Genomic DNA, 25,945 nt, shown 5'->3' with positions numbered 1-25,945 from the left:
GGTCAGTTCCGTTCTCCAGTCAGATAAGAATAACATGAATACTTATGAATAATTTGAAGTTAGAAATATGGTCGAGCATAAAAAGTCGTATGAAACTTGACTATAATGGTAATTAAGACGCTCGTATGAAAATTATGAAACGCGCGAAAGCGAGTTTCATAAACATACTCGCGTCTTAATTACTACCATTGTAGGCTCGTTGCATATTGTAGCAAGGAGGCCGTGACATAATTTTTTCTTCATGCATCGTGACTAACTAGCTCAGAAATTCAGTAGAATAACTTTCAATATTATGCTACGTGTATATGTGACTAGGTTACCACGTGAATTTAATTCTTAAATATTCCGTGCCGTAAATTTTGGAAGTTGGTTAACCTGTGTTTATGTTGGCTGGCTTGTAGGCCTACTCATTAAAGCACTTAATTAATCAATTATATACAAATAACATCAGAATTCGTAATATCGACTTCATATATCGTTATTTTACTTCTGATTGAGATATTGGCTTATATGTAGGCCTACATCTACAGTATTATCAGACAGTATATGAGCTATTCCATCTCAAATCGATCGAAATATAGAGAAAATTGACCTTACAATTTCCAAATACAATGAAACTTTTTTTGTACGTAGAGAACTGTGATACAATGCTTTGTGCAAAGTTTGAGTCATCAGAACTTCATAGTGTTTAAATTTAAAATATTTAAATTTATCGTATTTTCATAAAATTAGCAACTTTAAACTGTTGTAGCTCCGAAACCCTTTCACCCAGTGATCAAAATCATTGTTTATTTTGATGTTGAGAAATTATAGTTTATATTGACATATAAACAGATTTTCTTACTTTTTATGGAAATGGAGAAATTTAGATTTTTCCTCATTAAGACGTCTTTGGCTAGGAAAAAATATTTTTAAAATACATAGTTAGATTCCGCATTGAAAGTACAAATAAACACATGTTTTTTACTGATGGTATGTTGATAAGAAAGTATTGAAAATATCAAATAAAGAAAATAAATAGTACGCGCGTGAACTAACCAGCTGACTGTGAGACGGGAGCTAGCCGAGACAAGCAAGGCCAGGAGACAAACACGTGATATGTCGTATAGCAGTCATGACTGTGCTAGCTTTATCACAGGTTTTCATAAACACAGGAGTAAAATGACGCCCAACGCTCGCTTATCTTCAGCTCTCGGCCAATGTGTGCGGTACTGCGCCGTTCAAGTCTAGGCGTGTGAAAATAATCTACTTAATACCCTCGAAACTTATTGCTGTACCACTAACCAAACAAAGACGAATCCCTCTTAATAATGCAAGGTTTTTTCTCAATATTTTTTTACATTTTTACAAATGGCCAAAAAGCCTAAAAGCAAGTAAAATCAGATTATCTGTCTCTCTGTGTACAATAAAAATAACGATTACTTTTTAACATAACCTAGCAAATGTCAGCTTCAAAATAAGCTCTCGTTCAATGTTCTGCAGTAAATGGTTGCAGAGTTCTGAGCGCTGAAAGAGGCTTGTTTTTATAAAATACGCTAAATTTGTCGCTCAATAATACGAAAACCGTTTGACTTTTGATAGTATATTTTTGAAAATGCACTCCCCTCAGCACCTTGTATAAGTAGGGAAAAAATTAGAGTATAAAAAAATGTGAGGGTTTTTACTGATTGATTTCATATGGAAAAGCCCATATGTATCTCACTTGGCGGTATGTGTCAGAGGAAGAACAATATATGCATCTGAAGTCTGATTAGTGTAATATGTAGCTAATCTGGGATGAATGCAATGGAGGGGGAAAGGAACTGGCCACCCTATCTCAGTATCTCCTAGCCTAGTTGTCTCATAAGTGGTGCCTTGTTGGTGTTAATTATGAGGTTCAGACCTGTCTTCGGACAGTTGACTAAACAACAATATAATATCGTTATTGACATGCATATCGATATGCATAGATGTTCCCGATTTCGGTTTATTGTGAATCAAAAATTTTCACTTTAACATCCTCCGCTTCCCGCTCTCGCTCCCGGTTTATTGTAGACCAGCCTAGCGAACTTTCTAACCACGGGATAAAATTTAACAAACAGACTGTCTTTCCAATACAGGGGACGATAGAAAACAAAAAGATGCGAGAACAAATGAATGAGGTGTATAAACAATTGAATGAAGTATAAAAATGTAGGGGTGCCATTTGAAATTTTAAAGTATGGGTGGCTGGAGGGGGTGGGAGGTGAAATCTAAAATGCAATTAAGCCTGATTTCAAACTTCCCCCTCAATATCTAAATTGACGTGGATTTTTTTAAAATTGAATTCAATTTAAATAATTAATTATTTAGACTGGGAAGTTTTGAAATGAAAGCCCTGTATGTAAGCTCCTTAATGTGCATGATAACGATTTTATATTTAAGTATTACCCATTAATATTATTACTTTTGCTATTGCTATTGTTTCAATGTATATTTCACTTTTGGTATAGGAGAGAAGGTTTCATGGTCTTAACTCTACCAGAATAAATAAATAAACAAATAAATAAATAAATAAATAAATAAATAAATAAGTAAATAAATAATCTGACACCCTTCTGTGCAAGGAATGATCGGATTAACAAAAGTGTACTGTATTACATTAAAGTCATTAGCAGTTCTATTAACAATGATTAGCTAAGGAATTTTGCTTCCAGAATTAACATTGAATAACTTTAAATATTAGAGTTCTTACACCCCTCAACCAATAGCAGCTGGTGACAGAAATCCTTGGTGAGGCCTGTAGAAAGTATTTTAAGCAGGCTACCTTCCATACAAAATGTTTATTGTTGATGATACTTTATTATTATTTACATTATTACTATATTATTATGATGATTATTATTATCATTATTATTATTATTATTATTATTATTATTACTAATGAAAATAATAGCATATCAATCTTCAAATAAGTTGCTATGCTGTGAGTTGATTTCAGTAGGCTTAACTATTTAATTTATTATTATTATTATTATTATTATTATTATTATTAATGAAAATAATAGCATATCAATCTTCAAATAAGTTGCTATGCTGTGAGTTGATTTCAGTAGGCTTAACTATTTAATTTTTATAAAGCAACGAATATTATGCTCAACTGAAGAAGCATGTGTTGAAATTCCCCCTGGAAATATTTTTCAGATCGCTGAAGTTTCAGTAGACACACTGTTCTCTCTCTCTCTCTCTCTTTTTTTTTTGACAGCAACAAGCACGACCAACAGAATAGTACATTATGCAACGAGCCTATAGTGGTAGTAATTAAGACGCGAGTATGTTTGTTTATGAAACGAGCGCTTGCGCTCGTTTCATAATTTTCATACGAGCGTCTTAATTACCATTATAGGCAAGTTTCATAATTACCATTATAGGCAAGTTTCATACGAATTTTTATGCTCGACCATATTTCTAACTTTAAATTATTCATAAGTATTCATGTTATGATTATCTAAGTGAAGAGCGGAAATGACCTTCTAAATTGTGATATGTGCGCAGACGCGAACGTATTGATTTTTTCCGACGGACGAATGTCATTGACCTTGATATAATCTAGAGAATAACATGAACATTAATATTGATATAACCTGGAAATTGATTTAGAATTGAAAAACGAGATGACAAATTGAATTTATTTGAATATTATTTACAATTAACAGTAATTATTATAGTAACAGAACATAACCTTCTGCGACAGTATTGTATTTCCAGCCTTCGTGACGTTTCGTTAATTGTCTTTCGATTGCATATCCGAGAATAATCGATACTTGCGTTTTTATAATGGTACAATGGTGATTTCTCATTGGCTGAACAACTGAACTATAATGAATAGGTGTACTTTAATGAGGTGCATAAAAGGGCTACTATCAGGTGTATAATTGCTACATTTCGGCATGGTCGAGCATAAAAGTTTATTTCGTACCACATTACCAAAAACCCATTTATGTTACACCAGGATGCATTGAAAGCTCGCGTTTTAAGATTATCTTTCTGAAAAATTGTCAGTGATGGCGTAGGTCTGTCTTAATTTAAAACTTTTTTTTTCAATATTATTTGCTATCGATAACGATACTCTAACAATGAATTTGTTACAATTATCATCATTATTTCTCGCATTTCTATTTTCCCGAAACATAACCACAGAGGACCACACGACGATTCACCACTGTTATTCTCATCCCAACCGACACTTGAGACCGGCATTGACAAAAGACCGGGTTCTGAATGGGACAAGTAAAGGGTGATGGGTGGGAGAATACCTGCTAGGCCACGAGGCCACAAGAAATGTGCCTCAGTTTCAGCTTCCCAAGCGTAACCTTAAAACCCGTGGAAACATACGAAATGCAGAAGCCAGACCCGGCACGAGCGATACTGGCCTCAGGAACAAATTTTACTGCAAGACAGGTCTATATACATTACAAAGTTTTATACTTTTACAGCTCTATACGTTTCATTGAAATAACTAATATAATATGTTATATACTACGACTAAAAACCACTAAAATTATGAGTTTAAGGAAGCAAAGTGACTGAGGCCCGGCCTCACTTGCCTCAGCCAACCAGCCGCCACTGCCCTCAACCCTCATCCGTGTATATATTCTCAACCTGCAGTAGGCATTCCATTCGTACCATCGGCAACAGACAGCCAGTCATGTCCTAGGCAGGACTTGAACCACACGGCGTTAGATTAAATTAGGCCTGCACAAACAGCGCTCGACGAGCGCGCGCGCTCCTTCAGAGCGGGAGAGCGGTGTTTACCGCTCGCCGAAACGGAGAGGAAGATACGTCAGAATGACATAGACTTGCTGTAGGTAAAGGAGAGGGAAACGACCACTCAGTTATCTAGTGGAGTGCAGTGTGTAGGCCTATTCTCAGTAACTGTTTCACGTTGCTTACCTACTGCTACAGTACAGTATGGAGGAATCTAAAAGACGGAACATAACATTTAACGATTTACAGCTCGAACTTATTGATCTTCAATGTGATCTAAGGGCTAAAGATCGTTTGAATAATACTGCTAGCCTGGTTGAGTTTTACAAGACTAAACATTAGCAATAATATCCACGACTACACAGGCTGGCTATGAAAATGATTGCTATGTTTGGCTCAACATTTATATTTGTGAGCAACAGTTTTCTATAATCAACTTTAATAAAGGCAGACATCGAACATCTGTAGCTGATGTTTCATTACGATCAGTAGGCTACTGTTCCTTTCAGCTGGCAACAGCAGAAAACCTCGTTTTGATGTACTGATAAATAAAAATATAAAAAAATGATATTGTACATTTAAGTAGCTATAGAATTTCTATTACTTCTGTAAAATAAATATTTCTTTATTAATTAATAAGAGTCCAAGATAGTTTTGCAAACACTGAACGGGAATTCATTTCATAAGCACTTGTAATAGTACTTCCTTTTGTGTATATTTTGTACGAGATCCCCCTTCTTCCAGTCCATCCTTATACAGAGCGCAGCTAATATCTGCTTCCACTCATGAGCTGTGAGCCGGCTCGGAGAGCGCAAACCTTGTGCAGGCCTGGATTAAAGCTTTGATGCTTATCTCTGTTGTGTACACCGCAACCTACGACCATCTAAAAATAGTAAATTTATTATACCGGAGTAGGTAGTAATATTTATGAGAGATTTCACATACGAAATTACCTTGCCCTGCAGACTGGGACGGTTTGATGCATAATTCACGTCCGGGGAGCAAATACTGTCGTCGGCTTATTGCTTAGCTGCCATTAGTTCCGTCAGCAAACTCCAACGAGAGCAGTTCCAAGATGCTTTGCGTAATGTAGGCATTTTTTTCTCCTGCTGTCTTGGACTTACCGTTCAGAGGAACCATCCAGGGACGGACGCTATGCAATTATGTATATGGTGTGTGGATTACATCTGTTTGGGCGTGTTCATAATGCAGGAGAAGAAAGCCGGCAGCACTCTGGTCAATAGCGCTATAAAGCTGTTCTGAACGAACATCCTCCACAGAGTGATTCAAAAGTTTGATGGAAACTTTGGGAGCGTACAAAGGTTCCAAGTGTAACAAGTTTTGAATAGGACTGAACTTGAGAAGATTTATATCCTGGGCACTGTCACACCTAAACCAGGATTCATTTTCGCTATATCTTCAGCTATAGCTTAATAGTTTAAATTACATGTCTACAAACAATATGTATAGACAAGGTCAGTTAAAATGGAAGAATTACAAAGAGATTGTACAATCAAAAAGTTTGTAAAGATTATAAAACGGCCTTAAAATTAACTAAGTAGAGATATAAAATTTGAGAGCAGCTCTGCTTAAATTAAAAATATGTGATAGAAATTTATTTACAATCTTCAATGATATTTGACTTTTTTTAAGCAAGTAGGATTATTGCACACCGTATGAAAATGAGTTGCATACCAGTTTTGTGCACCTGATTCATTAGTTTTTATAGTCGCGACGCTGTTATTCCCGGCGTGGCTCCTCCTCTTTGCTTACGTCTTAGGAAGTGAAGGCTCTATAAAGTCTGGGTAGGTAGTATCGTTCGCCATTTTTGTTCTTTCGTTGCCGAGATACCATACGAGGAATCTATTTGCCACACCGTTGCACATTATCATGTCGTAGCTCCTATGATAATAAACCAAACGCACTGTAATTGAGCAAATAATTGAGCGGCAAATAACGTCTTCGTGTGCTTTCTGCGACCGCCAACGAAAGAGCCAAAATGACGGGCGGTTATATTAAGTATTTATCGAGCCTTAAGAAATGAAAATCATCTTCATCAGCGAATCACAGGACGCACACATTTAAATGTAGCCGACCTGCAACGTGATTGACTGCCGGAAATTAGAGCGACGGTACTTTAGCGTCAACCGCTAGATCACACGTTGCTCTGCTGTCCTTTATAACCGTAATCCCTTTACTTGGTGACAGTCTTCCGTACCTCGATCTGTGGAGTAGTCGAGAGTACTTAGAGATCGTATTCCGTTCCACAAGACCTCAGAGTTTGTGACGAGTCGATTTACATAAACCCGAAAAAAAAATGATCTGAACTTAATTGGACCCTCAACTTTCAAAAGCCACCGTCGTAGCTCAGTGGGCTAAGGGACCTGCTTGCCGATCCGGAGTTGCGCTCGGATGAGGGTTCGATCCCCGCTTGGGCTGATTACCTGCTTGGATTTTTTCCGAGGTTTTCCCCAATCGTAAGACGAATGTCAGGTAATCTATGGCAAATCCTCGGCCTCATCTCGCCAAATACCGTCTCGCTATCATTACTCCTATCGACGCTAAATGAGCTAGTAGTTTGTACAGCGTCGTTAAATAACCAAGTAAAATATATTTTCAAAAAGTAGTCGTGAAAATTTGTGAACTTTGGTAGAAGCGAGCAAAACAAGATAAAAAGATATCCAAAGGCGAATCAAACAAGCCCAAGACCACCTCTGAGGAGTACAAGAGATGGCAGAGAGAGCACAAGAGAACGGCGGCGCACGAGAGCTCCATGAATTCGTGGATTGTAGAAGATTGTGTTAGTCTGTAACGTTAATCTGTAAGGATACGCTGTAAACCTTATGTCTTTATTCTCTAAGCATACCCTGTAACTTACTTCATTCATTCATTAAAGGAAAGAAATTCAAAACATTTCTTATCCCAATTTCGTCCAGAAAGTCAGTTCTATGTTCATAACTGTCCGGCTTAACTTGTGATTTACTACTGCTCTTTTTTATTTCAAATAAGAAGCAATTAATTTTTTGCTCGAATTATTATACTAGTATTTAATGTAATCAATTCCGAAACATATTAATTATGACGAAATATGTCCAATAATTTAGAATAAATCGCGTTACATAACTAACCAGAGACAAGAGGACAGACAGCGTGTTCCCAAACCACCTTCATTTTATTAATAAAGAATGTTGAGAACAAACAAAAAAAAAAACAACAACCAGGTAACTCGTCCCAACCAGGATTTGAAACCGGGCCCTCTCGTTTCATGGTCAGCCTGCTAACCGTTACTCCACAGCATTAGCACATGACTTCATACAGGTTGTCACAGTTAGCAGGCATTTCATAAATGTTTAAATACCACACTGAAGAGGTTGAAGGAACTACTAGAAAGTGCGGAGTCCGGGAATAAATGTATTGATTGTAAACTGTTGCATCAATTTTAATGAAGAACTTTATTTTATTGGAGCCATTAAAATGTAATCGAAGTTGAAATATTCATATGTTGTCCCGTTTGTCATATTCATATGTGAAACCCATTAGTATTATTGCAGTATATATTGCTTTATTACTTTAAAGGCATGACTTGTTCACAGTGAAAGTCGTTCTTCCATATTCCGATATATTTGTCCACGAAGAGTTAATTTATACGTATTTTTCTGTGTCCTTTTTTTTAGGAATATGAACTGTAGCTACCGTAAGTTCAGTTCTTCATGAGCATTTAATATTGATACAATTCTCATAAGAGGGACCTCAATGGCCCAGTCCTTGGACAGTTACTTACTTACGGCTTTTAAAGAACCCGGAGGTTCATTGCCGCCCTCACATAAGCCCACCATCCCCTATCCTGAGCAAAATTAATCCAATCTCTACCATCGTATCCCACAACTCTCAAATTCATTTTAATATTATCCTCCCTTCTACGTCTCGGCCTCCCCAAGGGTCTTATTCTCTCCGACCTCCCAACTAACACTCTATATGCATTTCTGGATTCGCCCATATGTGCTATATGCCCTGCCCAACTCAAACAAATCCTTGGACACTATGAATAATAATAATAATAATAATAATAATAATAATAATAATAATAATAATAATAATAAAATATAATGCTCATTATGTCGATGAAGGAATGCTTAATTTTATTACTTCAGGTCTGCACCATCATTACTGAGACCTGAAAACTGGGATAGATGTTACTTTGTCTGTAGTTCCGCAGATTGAACATGGATTCTGTTCAAAGTGTTGTACACCATGTTTCAAAAATTTTGGTAACACATTCTGCAGCCGAAAGTGTTCTTAGATATACTACTATTACTCTACTGCAGCTGCCACTGCTACTACCGCTGCCGCCGCCACTACCACTACCACTACTATTATAGGTGAGACAAGTCGGGTTACATGGCAATATTGCCCTTTTTTTTTTCTTCCATTTTATTCCCCGATGAACCCAATTTTCACATTAATAGTGAAGACAATACAAAAAATTGGTGATCCAAATTGGATTTATCTGTCCAGAATTCAGGGAGCAGGAAAGTTTATGGGTTGCTGTTGCATATGGGAAACAACAGCCCTTGGGCCTCTTTTCGTTGAAGGCAATCTCACTGCTGAAAGGTACAAGGATGTGCTTTAAGAGTATCATGAATGATCAAGGAACTTTTCCCGACTAGTTTCAACAAGATATCCCACCTGATGGTGGTCACAGAGTTAGTGGTTAGACAAGCAGTTTCCAGGAAGGTGGATATGTCATCGAGGTCCTTTTAATGGTCTTCACGATCACCAGACCTAACACCCCTGGACTTTTACACTTGTGGGGACTCTTAAAGGCATTGTGTACGGTGAGGAAGTTAACAACATGGTCCACCTCAAAGAAAGGATCACAGAAGCCCTGTCATAAATCACCCCACCACACTAACATACTAACTGCATTCGAGCAGATGATTCTCATATTGAATATTTTACTGTAGTTGTTCCTATGTAACTTGACTTCTACCTCGGCCTTTAGACCTCGTATGTATTGCTATTCTATGAACGCTTCCGAAGATGTAAGCAACATTTGAGGAAACCTTTATCACAAAAACTATAATTAATTATTGTTTTTTAGTTATAACTCTAATCCACCAACGTCTGATGTTCGTTGACTTTGATTTGATAGAATATAGCCATATATATTTCTGTACCGGTATGTTAAGAGAGCACAGATTCTCGCATTAGCGATGGACACGAGTTCAGTTCAGAACTTACTCCGCTTGGAATCTTATGCATGCTTCCTAACTGTAAACGGAAACTTTTGAATTACCCTGTATAATATACGTATGTAAATTGAGCTGAGAACTATTTTATATATTCCCCGAAGCTGTTCGTGGAAGACATTTTAAATGAAATGTCAGATCTCTTTAACTGCATAATTGGGGTGTTGAATCAAAGACATTTTAATTTTCCTGACAGGACGTGTTATAACGTAAAGAAATTAATTTCCATAATCACTAAGATAAAATATTGCGGCTATTTAGAAGTATTTCTTTAATCGCTCGCCAGGTGGATGTCGTTAGTCGTTCTGTTATTTGCTGTTAACTGTCAATGCTAATTGTTGTTAATGTGTAGAACGTATATCACTGGTGTGTTTGTATTGGAGTGGGGACCCAGCAGTATTCCCCTGTTATTAGCATAGCTTGCTGAATTGTCCTGAAACAAGCTCTTTGCGTTTATTTTTCTTTCCCACACCACTGAGTAGACATTAAATAAAACGTTTCCCAGAGCGTTTTATGCTAATAACAACTCGTTACTGTTTTGTTTCTAGCTCGTGTGCATATTATTCGAATCTAAAAGCTAATCTGTGATTTTTCATAGCGAATATCTTTCTCTATATTGCTGGCTAAGCTTGCTTCATGATTCGAGGTTAGCAAGCTTTCTTTCGAATGCAAGTAAAGCCGGAGAGTTCCCAGCGCATGGTACGTTTAATCTTTTATCGTTTACCTAACATAATAGAGATACTCTGAACTAGCACCAACAGATAGCGCACGTGTACTTTGAGGGATGCGCTTTGCGTGTGCATTTGTTTTTCGGTCTATAAACAAGTCCCTTGTGCAGACACTTGCATTTCCCTATTTCGACTATGCGGACATTTTACTGACTGACCTCTCCAGCGACAACAAAATGAAACTTCAACGTGCTCCTAATTTGTGTGTACGTTTTGTAAGCAATGTTCGTAAATATGATCATATTACCCCATCCCTGGAAACAATAGGTTGGCTTAAACTAGATGAGAAAAGAAATTTACATTCACTTCTCTTTCTCTTCGAAATCTTGAACTCTTCTATTCCTTCGTACCTGTCGTCTCGCTTCACTTACCTTTCTTCCCACCATAATCTGAACACACGCTCTCGTCATGAAACAATACTAACAATACCATCCCATCGCACCTCCTCATACTCATCTTCTTTCACAATAGCCCTGCCAAGACTCTGGAATTCGCTACCTGCTAGCATCAGGGACTGTCGAAATAAAATTGAATTCAAACGAAAACTTACTAGGCTCTTGGTCAGTAATTGATTACTTGTAAATAGTTTCTTTAATCTATCACAAAATATTTCAGTATTCAGTAATTTCATCACTATACAATTTTGTTATTCTAGATTTAATTTGTAATTCAGTAAATATAAAATATTCTTTGTTTCTCTATGATAAATTATCTAGCTTTAATTATTCAGGTAATCTTTTCGTACTTTGATTTTATTGTAATTGTAAATTTAATACTAATTGTAATATTATTTGTAATTGTAATTGTAAATTTAATACTAACTTAATTGTAATTTTATTGTTGATATTGTAGTTGGAATCTCCTGGTAGAGGGGCAGAGAAGGCCTGACGGCCTTATCTCTACCAGGTTAAATAAATAAATACTACTACTAATACTACTACATTGAGGATATATGTAGTGTATTAGTATATTAAATACTCTTAAAAACAACTAAAAATGGCAAATTTTTGTTATGTTCCTATATGTAAAAACCAGGGAAAGCTTTTTGTCTTCAATCAGGTCCCGAAATATTCTGAATATTTAAACCTTAAAAATATAAGTGATTAAATTGCTCCTCGAAAGTGCTAGCTATTAAATAAAAGTAACTACTTCAAGTAAGAAATTGTTGACTACAGTTTCATTTTGGAAGAGGAAAAAGAAAAATTAATAAAGACATATGCAACCTCAACAGCAAGCTATGTTAGCTTAGCTTATATTATGCAGCAGTTGTAGGAGTCTCCGAAGTTTACGCCTGCAGTAAACTCTCGATAAACTGGGATGTTTATTATCCAGGACGATCCGTAGTGAAATCCATTTCGTGAATTATGTTTTTAATGTGCTGTACCCTAATTATTAAAACCATGTTTTAACTTCAAATTTTCAAAATCATCCTACATAGTATTCAAAACTGCATGTCCTTAACCTACAAAACGCATGAATAATCGTGATACTACTGCGATCATATTATATCATCCTATTCAAAACTGCATTTGATCTTTCTGCAACTACAGAAAAAAAAATACAAGGAATTCAATCTCGATAGTCCCTTCCCTATATAAAAAAACCACATTGGTGGCTGCATATCCTGTTTTTAGCGTACGGTTCGTAAATACTAATGATTAAAGATGATATTCACCTTCGACATAGTTCCTATTTTTTTATTCGTGCACCTAGTTTTCAAAGTTCTCGTTTAGGTTCATGAACATTCAATTTACTCGTATCTATATTCTGCATACTGCAGATTTCCCCACCCATCTCTTAAGGGGAATCGCTCAATATTATACAGGTTTACGTTATTATTTATTGTAAATTAAATTAAATTATGAGGTAAGAAAATACTGAATTATATTAAATTATACTAGGTATAATTGTAAATATAATTTTGACACACACAGAAAACCAACAAGCGGGAAAACGTAATCAACTGTAGCATATGACATAACATAGCCCTACAACATGTTGCGCCGCATGGAACGCTCCTGCCATCTAGCGGTAAAACTTCGCATAAGATATCCCTATTGGGAAATATTTTCTTTTCTACAGTTCGTCAATTCTTGTGTTTACCGGACATAGGTAAAGCTGCTTAAACACGCCATTTGTGGCGGATGGAGGGAAGAGAGAAAGAGGTTGTACGTAAGTTGTTATGCCTTCTTAACCATAGCATTAAGGAGGTGGTGTCGACACCGCTCTCGGCTATGTTTACCCCCCCCCCCCTTCAAACAAATTCTACCGTTTCTCAAGGATACATTAGCACATGGATAGATACCCAGTGTCAGGAATTAAACTACATTTGTGCTGGTTTCATACTTTTATTATTATTTTTCTTTCGTTTTACAAGTGGAGAGTATGGATCTATAAGAGAAATAATTAATGAAGAACATGCAATATTATGTCTTTATATGAAGACATTCCGAAATTACTCCCATGTCATAACTTTCTCACTACGATTCATTCGGAATGTATCGTACCTGTGTATTATCTATAGCAATGTGACAAGAGGTCTGAGATTTTCCGATAAATTCACGACCGAAGCGAGTGGATTTATTTGGGAAATCTTAGACCTCGAGTGACATTTATTACGAATATTTCTTGAATAAAATATGTAAATAATATATCCCTAAAATTCTCTCACAGAACGTTAATAATTGTACATTTATGAATACTTAACCTATTCAGACATTGTAAAGTTCAAATAGATGAATAACGATTACTGAAATAAAAAAAATGGAATGTTATTTAGAAATGCTAATTGAGAAAAGCGAAATACAGGTTTAAAAATGTTAATTACATGTAGTGCGCTTTTCTCGTGTTATTATAACAAATACGTTTTCATTATCTTCTGAAATAATTTAATTTATACATTTTATAATATAATTATAATTAATCTGATGAATACATTAATTAAATGAACAATATTGTTATGAAGGAGTGTCATTTTCTTTAGATACAATGAACATGGAATTAGAAGATGAAGATGTAGATGTGTCAGTAGGATTTCTCACTTTATTTAGTAGGCTATAATGGATTCATATTCATCGATTTACGTGAGAACAGTTGTCGACATTGACTAAACAAAAGAACGATCATGCGATAAATTGATAGTGATAATTTCTGCAGCTCGATTTATCACGATATATAACTGTGATTGGTTGGAATTCAAAATTTTATTACATTTCATTGGACGAAAATGGAATGACGTCATATAAACGAAACAGTTTAAAAAATGTATTAGCAGGTCTAAAACTCGTCTTTTCTTGTTGATTATTCCACACCGCTCATAGGCGTACTGGTACAGCTTTTGTATGGACTCTTCATTAGGAGCGTGGAGTAAGTGAAATATGATTGATATAGATTTCTGCTTATCTTCGACACATACAGGTAGCAAATAGTAACTTTGTTGTATAATAATCGCGTTCAAATTTCAGGTCAATTCATCACAGTGTTTGAAAAATGTTGTGAAGAAATAATTGAAAAATGTAATAAGCAGTTTCGTGAGGAAATACTTCGGAAATAAATTGTGAAGTTTTTAGGGTTACCATATGTTCTTTTTTCTCCTGACATGCCCTCTTTTTGAGGTAAAAAATTGTACCCAGACGGATTTTACGAAAAATGACGAAATGTCCTCTTTTTCTATACATAAAATAGGCGCCGACTGTTTCAAATATTTACACCAAACAGAACTTTAATTTGAATAATTTCAAAGGAAAAATTGTTCCGAGGCCGGGTATCGATCCTGGGACCTCTGGTTGAACGTACCAGCGCTCTACCAACTGAGCTACCCTTGAAATTATTCAAATCTGATTTACAGGGAGCTTTACCTGAAAGACTAGATTTGCATGATATATACGTCACTGTGTACGTTAACAGAAAACCACAATTCCAAGTCACACAGAGATTGTGTGCACTCGATGTGGGTCTCTGGCGTTTCGTCAGCCCACGCGAGTTGTGTGGATACAAAGGGAAAAGTTGAGACGGTGTCGGGTGGAGTTCCCTGGTAGCTCAGTTGGTAGAGCGCTGGTACGTACAACCAGAGGTCCCGGGTTCGATACCCGGCTCCGGAACAATTTTTCCCTTGAAATTATTCAAATGTGCTTTACAGGGAGTCTTTACCTGAAATACTAGATTTGCAGAACTTTAATTGTTATTTCTCAAATGTGCCCTTACATATCTCAGATAAAATAACATCATCTGATTTTTCATATACATTCATGGAGTAGTAAGTGCCTTTTCTTATGATGTACATATGGTAACCCTAGTTGTTACAGGATTTGAAGGAATGTCTACATGTATTTCTCATAAGAGTACAGTACTATTACAACGCGGACAATATGCAGGAGAAAGAGACTACACAAATACATCAAAGTTCGCATGTTAATAGAATGGAATAGTAATGGATATTGATTATTTGCTTACTTCGTTCAATTTTAAGTCGATTTGAGCATTAAGTATTGTGTAAGCTAGACTACTGTAGTTTAGGTTAGGTTAGATTTGATTTTTATTTGATTAGGGCGAGTTTCAAGGGAAGGATGCGAATTAGAAAAACATATTTGAAAATTGGGAAGAAAATCTTTGGGGTTTAAAACTTCCACTGTGTTTAATATGGTGTGAGATGTTTTGGGAGTTTTTACACCGTGTTTTAGACGAAAAATAGCCAATGTCCCTTAAACAGAAGAGGCAAAGACTGGGTAACATATCCATTATTGAGAGATCTTAGTAGCACATCTATCAGAGTTACATTTCCTGATGATGGAGCCGTTTTTTAAGTTCCTCTGGAGAAAATTGCAAAAAGAAATTCGCATTGTGGAACGAAATAGATTCGAACCTGCGCTATAACGCATGCTGAGCCCTGACGTATTGTACTCAGAATGCCATCTGCAGGCCAGTTGATGATGCATATCCAAGGATTCCGATGTATGCATGTTTATATAAAAAAAAACTTTGAGAGATGAATACGTCTTTTTTCGAGGTGTAATTGATGAAATTAGATTTAGCGTAACTTGAAGTTCAACAAGTCTCCGCTAGATGCTGTGCCAAAACGTGCGCTTGTTGCCATCTGTCAAGTGTTGCGTAATTCACTTGCAATTGAATAAACGATGAGTGTAAATCCCTGATCAACGAATCCCATATAATCGGATTGGCAATTCCCGTGTTGTAAAATGAGAACATGTAAAAGAGAACAATCGCTAGGATATCCATTGTTGAAAATGAACTTTTGGTAACGATCGCTATATGGAAGTATAGTTGCTAGCTACTACTCTAACGCAATCCCATCAAGGTTATAACGTGATTTGTTTTGCAGTCGCTAGATGGCAACATACAGAAATTGGTGTAAGTAGTTGTCTTGAAAGTGCATTATGCTGATCAATCTGCTATATGTGATCAGTGGCGTAATAAAAACTCAATCATATATACTTAATAACCGAATTCAAACTCAGTGACACTTGAGGCTTAACATGAGGTTCAACAAGTCTCCGCTAGATGCTGCACGTGCCAAAGCATACGCATGATCCATTTGTCGGGTTTTGTGTAATTTACTTGCAAGTGAATATGCGGTGAGTGCTATGTAATAAATCGATTATATTATATTTATATTATAATTGACTTAATAACCCAAAAAAACAAACGGATTAAAAAGAACTCAAGAATAAGTACCGTATCACTATTACTAAAAGTAGCAGTAAATTACAAAATCTTGAACAAAGGCGTATTCACACAATCATCGGGTTTCTATGAATTCCCTTTCACTTTTTTTTTTTATAAAAAATATTTGGAACTTAAGTGAATCCAATCTTTATCCTCCATAGTTTGATACAGGTTTCTTTGAAATGTCATGTTTCCAATTCTGATCCTTCTTCTTTTATTGTGAAGTACGAGGCCCGTCCATAAAGTAACTTTCCCACTCGTCCCACAGCTAGCAAACCATATGTTGCGCGAAGCGACTGCATGTACATGATAGATTAATGTCCTGGCATGGCGCATGCGCTTGCGGAACTTCCCGAGTGGTCTCAGTAGCTTCGTTGCATTGGTTGAAGATGGACGTTCCTATTCCAGCTCCCGCCGCGTTATGTGCGGTCAATAATAAATTTTTTGAATGCACAGGGCATAGCTCCGATTGAAATTGATCGTCAGCTGTGCCAGGTCTATGGGCAAGCAGATGGTGCGTTGCTGCGGTAGACAATTTTCAGCATAATGCCAAAATGTGCATGACGAGGAGCGCAGTGGGAGGCCAACCATCACAGACGACCTTGTGGAACAACGCACCATCTGCTTGCTCATGACGTTAGGCCAATAGACCTGGCACAGGTGACGACCAATTTCAATCGGCGCTATGCCCTGTGCATTCAAAAACTTATCACTGACCGCACTTCACACTCGGCGGGAGCTGGAATAGGAACGTCCATCTTCAACCAATGCAACGAAGCTACTGAGAGCACTCGGGAAGTTCCACTAGCGCATGCGCCATGTCAGGACATTACTCTATCACGTACACGCAGTCGCTTCGCGCAACATATGGTTTGCTAGCTGTGGAACGAGTGGGAAAGTTACTTTATGGACGCGCCTCGTACCATTATTTTTTAATTTCATATTGATTATCTTTCACATTTGACATCTTGTCAGCATGACTTTACGTAGGAAGTCCTATAGTTTTTGTCTATGAATGATGTGTTTTGTGTTTGTGGTGTTGATGCTTGACAGTTTTTGTGTGTTAATGTTATACATGTTGCCCATTTAAGTGCTGACATTTCAATGTACGCCTGCTGTAAACCCCATATGTTAGAATATGCACTTGTGTTTGTGCCTGCCTGCCTTGTGCTTGATTGTGGCATGCTTGTTTGTGCTTGTTGGTGCTCAGACCACTCCTTGTGCCGCTCCGACCAGTTTCGATGTTTCGATGGTCGCTGCATCGAGGAGTTCAGGCAGTGCGACTTGGTTATGGACTGCAGAGGAGGGGAGGATGAGGAAAACTGCACGAATAGGCGTAAGTATGTTTGTGCGAGAGCTTGTCTTCAGTTTGCATGCCTTTATTTGTTTTGTGATCTGGTGCAGGTAATGTTTCAACGTGTGTATTCCTACACAGGCCTCCGTGAGGAAAATCATTCTTAGATCTAAGCATAACAAAGTAACAAATTACATCACGAAGAAGATGATGACTCATTCAAGTACCTAGATTAAAAAATCAGGTTTCATTAAATAAGTAAATTAGGGTAAGGTACAGGCATTGCTCGCTAACTGTCAGAATTCCACCAGCGACGAATAGGAACTGTGACATTATCTGATAAGCTTGGGTTCTATTCTAGTAGTCTCTCTCGAGGGGAGGGGCACGGACTGGGACTGCCCTCGCACATAGGCCGTTTGGATGGGCCCATTGCACTGCCCGGAACGGAATGATGCATAGATTATGCTACGGGCAGCACTAGATTTCCGCTACCTCCTGCAGAGTTCATTTTACCTTTCCACGTAGGCATCACCGCGGTCCCTCAACCCCAGTCCCACGAGCCACCATGAACCCCAGGAGAGAGCCCACGATACATAGCACTACCACCAGCAACTAATGACCATATGTCACGGGATCTAAGTTCTGAAATCTTAGGACTAAAAGTGAATGAAAACTTATTTAAACTTAGGTTTTACTTTGCTTGCACGATTGAATTATCTTTTTAAAAATGTCATCAAAACAGTTATCAAAATGTTCTGGTTCTACTATCAGATATTACCTATGATAGCTGATATAATAACGAATGATACACAAATTGTACATGATTTTGATGACAATAAATATAATTACATATACATTAGAATATTATAAAGTTACAGTGCTAGTTGTCTGTTTTCTGACCTTATATTATCTTATCGATCACTATTTCAAAGTGATTTGAAGCACTATATCATAAACAATTTTCACCACAGTGCGCCTAATAATAAACACAAGACACTGACAACCTGTAGTGTCGCTGTAATGTTACAAACAACTGTAAAGAACAAACTTTGGGACGCGTGAGTATGGGGCACAGTAATGATTCAGCTGATCATTTATGGTCGTTTATGCATTGCTCATAGATTTCTCAAGGGTGTGATTATATAAATAATATAAAAAACTGAAATAAATTAGAATCTCTAAGAAACATAAATCATAACGTTAAATAAAACGTTTTGTTTTGCTTGAGATTATATACTTAATCTCAAACATACGAAAAAAAAATCCTAATCTTTTAATAAGGGCCTAGTAATTAAATAAAGATTGGGGTACGGATTACTACACTGAAAGGTAGAGATGATTTTTCAAATAGACTACTTGATTGTTTATACATATATAACAGTTGCCAAAACAGATAAAAGTTCAGTCTGGTATAAACAACTGAGACGATTCAACGCTGCTTGACATTCGAGATCACTCCCGAAGTCCCGATGTCTTGAAACGTTTGCTTTCAAGCAGTCAACGACAGGCAATATTGTCGTGCGGGTTTTCGGCTTTGCAGGCGCTGTTGGCCTTGCATTCCCGCTCGTTGTTCATCTCTAGTTGAGATAGTAATTCTGTATAAAATCTATTAAACGTTTATTCTTTGTTGTAGATGGTAGTATTGTGCCAGCTTACAATATGAATAAGGATTCCTCTATCATGTGAATATCATGTTTGCCCCATTTCTCACGAGAGTGTAGACGGAATGAGCCCAGGGATCCAGTCTTTCAAATAGACGACAATGATAATAAGGTACTTGAAATTTTGTAAACAATTAAATCTGAAAAGTTAGAATTAATTTCGAAACGGCTGCATGCATGTTAGTCCGATGCAAACATTATGAGATGCAATATGAAAATTACCCACAATTCAAGAAAGAATAAACATTCAATGAGAGTTTTTGTTTGCATTCTTGCTCATTGCTTGAAATGAGTGGTAATTGGAGATTATACGATGAATTACAAACGAGCACGTGGACTCGAAATTCTAAACAATTCATTTCATAAATAGTGTGGAATTTTAAAAGAAAAGTGAGTCATTTATGCGGATGTCAATTTAAAAAAGTGCATAGGCCTAATTGATGTTTAGACTATTCTGAAGCACATAATATGGGAATATGTAGTGTCTTGGTAAAGTCATTGTAAAATTGTTAGGTATGTCATTTATCAGAATAGTAGTATGAGATCCCGAATAATCTATAGCGGAGCCTCAATTGTACGCAGTTTGATTTTAGGCAGTTCGATTCTAGGATGGAGCACATCGACTCAGAATTCAGCTACCTTACAGGGTCCGCAAGAACAATGTTCAGTATTTCAGGTTCTCATTGTATATCGTAATTTTACCAACAGAGAATCGAGGCAATTTCGTAAATTAGATCGCAAGAATGTAACAAATAGGTAGGGTAAACCTTGGTAATTTCATGGCAGTGGTAATTTTGTGGATCAAATGCCTATTGATCACCCAGTATATGGTGGAAATTCTTTAATTTAAACCATTTCGCTTATATGTGTTAAGGGTATATGTACGTGAACGATCACATATATTATTAGAAAATGCAGGCTTTAAATTTATAAAATTTTATAAGAAAATGAACTCACTATTGAACAAAAATTACAAGGTACCACAACAAGACTTCTTAGAACTTAAATATCTGATAAAAGTGAAAAAAGTTACTAATAATATTTTTCAAACCAGTTTTATCAAAGTATGAAAAAAAAAAAAAAACAAAAAACAAAAAAAAATTCCGCAGTTACATCATTTGGTAACCGTAACATTGTTATGGTCTCTCTGGCATCTTTAATATTTTTCCTGCATGTAATAAACACTTATTTGTGAAAAGTAGACTACACTTAGACATGTAGAGTTGTTTATTTTAATACAATTAATTTTTCATTTGTCCTATATGAAATGTATTAAAATTTACGTAGTGTTTTGTGACCTAATTTGTCTATTTTCAAAGAAATGGGCATTATTGTAGTCTACCTTTTGCATAAATGTATGTTAAAATCAATGTACAAAATTTCAGAATTCTCTCTAATGGTTGCGGAGTTATGAAATAATATGTGTGAAATTTTTCAAATTTTGGAAAATTTAATTTAAACTAAAAAGTGAATTCTAAAAAATATTATTAGTAACCTTTTTTGTACTTTTATCAGGTACTTAAGTTGTAATAAGTCTTATTGTGGTACCTTGTAATTTTTGTCCAATTACGAGTTCCTTTCCTCATAAAATTTTAGAAATTTAAAGCCTGCATTTTCTAATAATATTTGTGGTCGTTCACATACATATACCCTTAAATTATTATTTTTTGTAATTTTGTTATATATGTTATAACAATCAATCAATTATTACCTATGGGCAAGAGTCTAGTATCGATGGATGGCGTGATGAACGGTTTTACCTGCAATTTGTTATAATCCACACAAGATTTTCGTGAAGTTTATTTCGTCTCAGCTGTAACGTTTTCCTACTACAGCTAGCTTTGTCTCGGATGGGACACCTGAAATCACTTTTTTTTTGTCTCTAGCGGACCCATCATCATTATTATTGTTATACATCGTTTTTCGATACATCGGGCCAGGAAAATATCTCGCGAGTTTTACTATCCCTGTTATATTAAAATCATTTTCTATTTATTAGTATACTTTTAATATAACGTTCTGTATTTTACAAGGGCTTTTTAAATTGGCATTTGTATGTCACACATTACTTTGCGACAGCGTTGCCACAAAAGCCGTCTGAAACTGTTGCTTCGCACGACGTCTATGCATGCTATTCTTCGACAGGATTAAATTAGTTTTTCGCTGACATATTTCCGACAATAATTGACACATGCGGACAAAAAATATGTATGTGTGTTGGGAAAACTCGATACTGGCGTATTAAACTTTGTTTACTGTTATTGCTTACAGTTACGGAACATTTTATTTCGCTTCCTCAAATTATGTAATACAGTCCATAATTAAACAGGGGATGTCAATGAAAGCTATTAACTATTTATATGGCTTATTAACTTTTTAACAGATGCGTATTGAATACTGAAATGTCTTCATTTGGTTTCAACATTGTGTGGTAATGATAATCGTGCAAGATATGTCAACTGAGCTTGTAGTGTTACAATATTGTAGAACATTAATTTTAACCTCGGTAAATTCGTCATCGTCGGCAAGGATTGGATCTCTCGGCCTGAAGATAGCAGTTGTAACTTTTAATATCCTTGAAGAATAAATAAGTATTCTAATTTTGCGATTTTAGCCTCTGGAAAATGTTAGAGATGATCCACTTGTTTCTATAAAACTTTATTTGTGTCCCAAATACTTTTCAATGTTTATTTTCTGTCTGGTATTCGTGGGGTTCATCGTACAAAATTAACACTCTCCACTATTCTCAGCATGCAAATCAGAAGTTATTTCCACTCCGATTCTCTTGTGTTTTGTATACGTTTGTTGTGTTTGGGAATATTAAATTAGATTTTAAAGCATGAGAAATAACAAGGTTCGTTGTTGAAAACACTATGCAATCCCAGCTTCACTCTATTGCAGTGAAATTTGAACCTTTTGCAACTAAAAATTTGTTACGTTTAAACATTATGGAGTAACGGCTAGTGCGTCTGACCGCGAAACCAGGTGGCCCGGGTTCGAATTCCGATCGGGGCAACTTACCTGGTTGAGGTTTTTTTCCGGGGTTTTCCCTCAACCCAATATGAGCAAATGCTAGGTAACTATCGGTGCTGGACCCTGGACTCGTTTCACCGGCATTATCACCTTCATTTCTTTCACACGCTAAATAATCTGAGATGTTGATATAGCACAGTAAAATAACCTAACAAAAAACATAATGGATAATACAGGTATTCTACAGAACAGTTGGATAGGCTTTGCACAAACCACAATAATCGTATTTGAAACTAATTATTTAATTATACTACTTAAATATTAGCTCAAACTTGCTTGCTTTTGTTTCGCATCTCAGTGGTGCGTAAATGGAAAATGTACCGTGTGCTAAATAGTAGCAATATTTTGTATTAGCATTAAACACAACTCATAATACTTTACTCAAAAAATAATTTTCGTCGTGTGGAGTACAGGGAAGGATTTTTGCCAGCGGCATATAGGGCGGATAGGACAATTCGCTTTTTTTTGGGGGGGGGGGGGCGCTAATGACTAATGGTATGCCTCCTCAATTAAGTTCTCATCTGAAATTGAAAACTCTAGCTCCGTCACTACCAGCTTAGCAGCTCTTTTTTATTTTTATTTTTTTTTAATTCGTGATGCTACAGCCCACGAAGGGCCAAGACCAACCAGGCAGCTGCTGGCCTCACAGCCACATGCCGAAGCAGAGGTGGACGATCATCCAACCAGAATGGAGGTATCGTGTGGTTAGCACCACAGTCTACTATATACTGTAGTCACGAAGCTTGAGTTTTGAGGATACTAGAAACAATAGATTGTGACGGTACTATTTTGCATTGCCTGTAATGAGGCGATATTAGCGATCCTAGTGGTGAGCAACTATCTAATGTTTGCATATTTACTACGTATTGAGCTTCGCGACTGTATATACTAGACTGTGTTAGCACGATTAGCCCCCCAGCCGTTATAGCTGGTTTGTGTAACGGGATTTCGCTACCTATCGTAGCTCCCCAAGTCCATCACGATGCCGGGTGGGCATCGGTCCCATAGACTGGCCGAAATTTCATGAGAAAATTTCTTCCCCCATGAGAACTCGAACCAGCTCGCATTACGTAACGCGAGTCCTAGGCAGGATGCCTTAGACCACGACGCCACGGCGCTGGACGCTCACCAGCTCTACCTACTCAAATTAGAGGAAAGCAAGTTTTAACAATATAGATTTCGATGGTTAAGAAGTAATACCTCGTATCTGTAAATTTGCAGGGGAATAAAAAATATGTTTTAAAAATATTTTTTTCTCAAAAACAAACTTTTTAGATATGTAGCCTATCTTATCTGCTTCGCAAGATCTTCTACTCGAGGACAAAATATTATTTAAATGCCCCATTTTATGAACATAATAACAATGTAGTTAATCTAAAGACTATTTTTGTAGATACAAAGTGTCACTTCTTAGCCATCGATTTGATGGTTCAAGATAAGTCCATGCCGGTGCTTACCTCGTAACCGTGATGTCGCGAATTTCGGCCTTCGCGAAACATTATTCTCGTTTACGAAGAAAAGTTCCATAAATGATTTTACCCAAGATATATTAACGAACTGCACATTACTAAATTCTTTATCAACTACTGCTTTCTTTTTGGATGCTAAAATAATGAATAATTAATCGAATATAGCCATAATACTGTCAGAAAACGAGCATTGCCTGAACCATGATTGTAATTGGCTATACCCGCACAAGGACGAATGTGTGCAAAGGCCATCACATCTGTTTTGAGATGCCTCTCGGAAAGAAGTTACGAACTACTATCAGTGAGGAGTTTTTTTTTTTTTTTTTTTTTTCAGTGTTACGTTCCTGTTTTGATTTTGTTGAGTTCATATGAAGCTACTAATAGCTGTCCAAGCCAAGAACAGTACTAGGCCAAAACCATGGGGCCAAAACAGTATGATGTTACTGACTGATCTACGATTGGTTGAAAGCCAAAGCCAATATACGCTATAAGATATAGTCCCATAAATATTTCATTATGACTAACGTTTTTAAACATATTATGTCAATTCAAATCAATGCAATGTAATTAACCATTATGTTAGATTAAATGAAACCTAATGTACCTATGCATTAATGTATATTTGTTTTTGTTTTCTGTTTACCATGGCGTAGTAATACATTAGTATGGTACTTGGCTTGGATAGATAATAGGCTAATAAGAAGACAGTTTTCGTATGATAATTTTTGTATAGAGGTACAGATATTTTTATATTTTATTCACCATAAAGCAAATACATGTCAAAAATGTATTATAACTATAAACCTAAATTTTACAATTTCTTAGAACTAAATAGTTGAAGGTTATTTATTATATAAATCAGCAAAGACAGACTAAATTGATACTGACCCTAGGAACTTACAGAACCGATAAAACAATAATAAACCTAGTAATTAACAGGAAATTTTTTATAAAAAATTAGGTTAACCTTTTCTAAATTTGATTATAGAAATTCATGTGTACTATACAAAGATTTTCACACTTTTCTAAGCCGTTGTTTCAGTTTATGATGTAATTTATATGCAGGTTTGTAGATGTCCTAGTATCATAGGTATGAAAATTGCATTTTTTGTAAATTTGTCTGTATTTCTATGTAGAGACTTGGCATTTTCTAGAGTATACAGGATGTTGCAAAACTAAACGAAAAAAACGTAGTAAGTGATGTTGGTGAGACGTAAACAAGTAGCCTATGTTATAGAATATACAGAGTGTTGTAAAACTAAACAAACAAAAAAAACATAGCCCTAAGTGGTGTTCGTGAGAGGCATATATTAGATAATTCATGACGAATCTTTGGCCTCATCTCGCTATCACAAATTACATCAATTGTAAAATAACCTAGTAGTTGATACAGCGACGATAAATTATCTAAAAATATGTGAATTTCACGTAAAGCGAAATGTACTCCTAGTCTGCCTACACTGAAAATGCGAACTTGAATATTTTTTAATCCAGTAGATTGTAAAGTCTTATTCAACTGTCGTTTAGGGTTCAGAATGAACTAAATTCCACAGTGCGTGTAATTTTTGGATTGTTTTGGAACATCCGGTATATATAGAAAAATGACGAGATACTCATGTAGGGGAAGACCGTGTATATTGGACCACCTAAGTTTGAATGGCCGTAACTCACTTATCATATTGAGAAAAATGTCCCTGAATTTTTTATGATGGTAGATTGCCATAATAAATCCCTAAATAAAATATGACTTCACTAATTTTAATTCTAATACTTCAAAAATAAAATTTAATCAAAATTTCGAAGTCGTGTAACTTGAGCCAGGGTCGTGTAATATGAACCAGAGGATCGTGTAACTTGGACCAGGCATATTAAACACATTTAACTTCTATAATGTTGTTTATTCAAACAAAAATTTGTGTCAAGCAATTATTTCACATACAACAGTAATAAAATAGTTAATCTGTAATTGTTGCACATTCTTCGTGGGCCCATTTTCCACACCGATTGCACTGAATCCAGTCTTTGTTCTCACTTTCACCACAAATAACACAGCGTGTTTTGGATGTCACCTTAACTTTCAAATCAAATAATTTTCTCTTCTTTG

The 25,945-nt window shown here is 36.1% G+C and overlaps 1 protein-coding gene across 32 annotated transcripts in view; it reads left to right on the top strand.

The window, feature by feature from the left end:
* The window catches only part of trol (terribly reduced optic lobes), a 1,501,851-nt gene that overhangs the window by 1,165,891 nt on the left and 310,015 nt on the right, over window positions 1-25,945 (top strand). For 26 of the 32 annotated variants that reach the window (XM_069835989.1, XM_069835996.1, XM_069835998.1 and 23 more), the window contains one exon: window positions 17,595-17,720. The exons of the other annotated variants lie outside the window; for them this stretch is intronic. In XM_069835989.1, coding sequence (XP_069692090.1) covers window positions 17,595-17,720 — 126 coding nt within the window. The remainder of the gene's footprint in view (window positions 1-17,594; window positions 17,721-25,945) is intronic. 32 annotated transcript variants of the gene reach the window in all.

Source organism: Periplaneta americana, chromosome 9, assembly GCF_040183065.1.
Source record: "Periplaneta americana isolate PAMFEO1 chromosome 9, P.americana_PAMFEO1_priV1, whole genome shotgun sequence".
NCBI lineage: Eukaryota > Metazoa > Arthropoda > Insecta > Blattodea > Blattidae > Periplaneta > Periplaneta americana.
The sequence above is the reverse complement of the archived record's forward strand: the minus strand, read 5'-3'. Positions and strand labels throughout refer to the sequence as shown.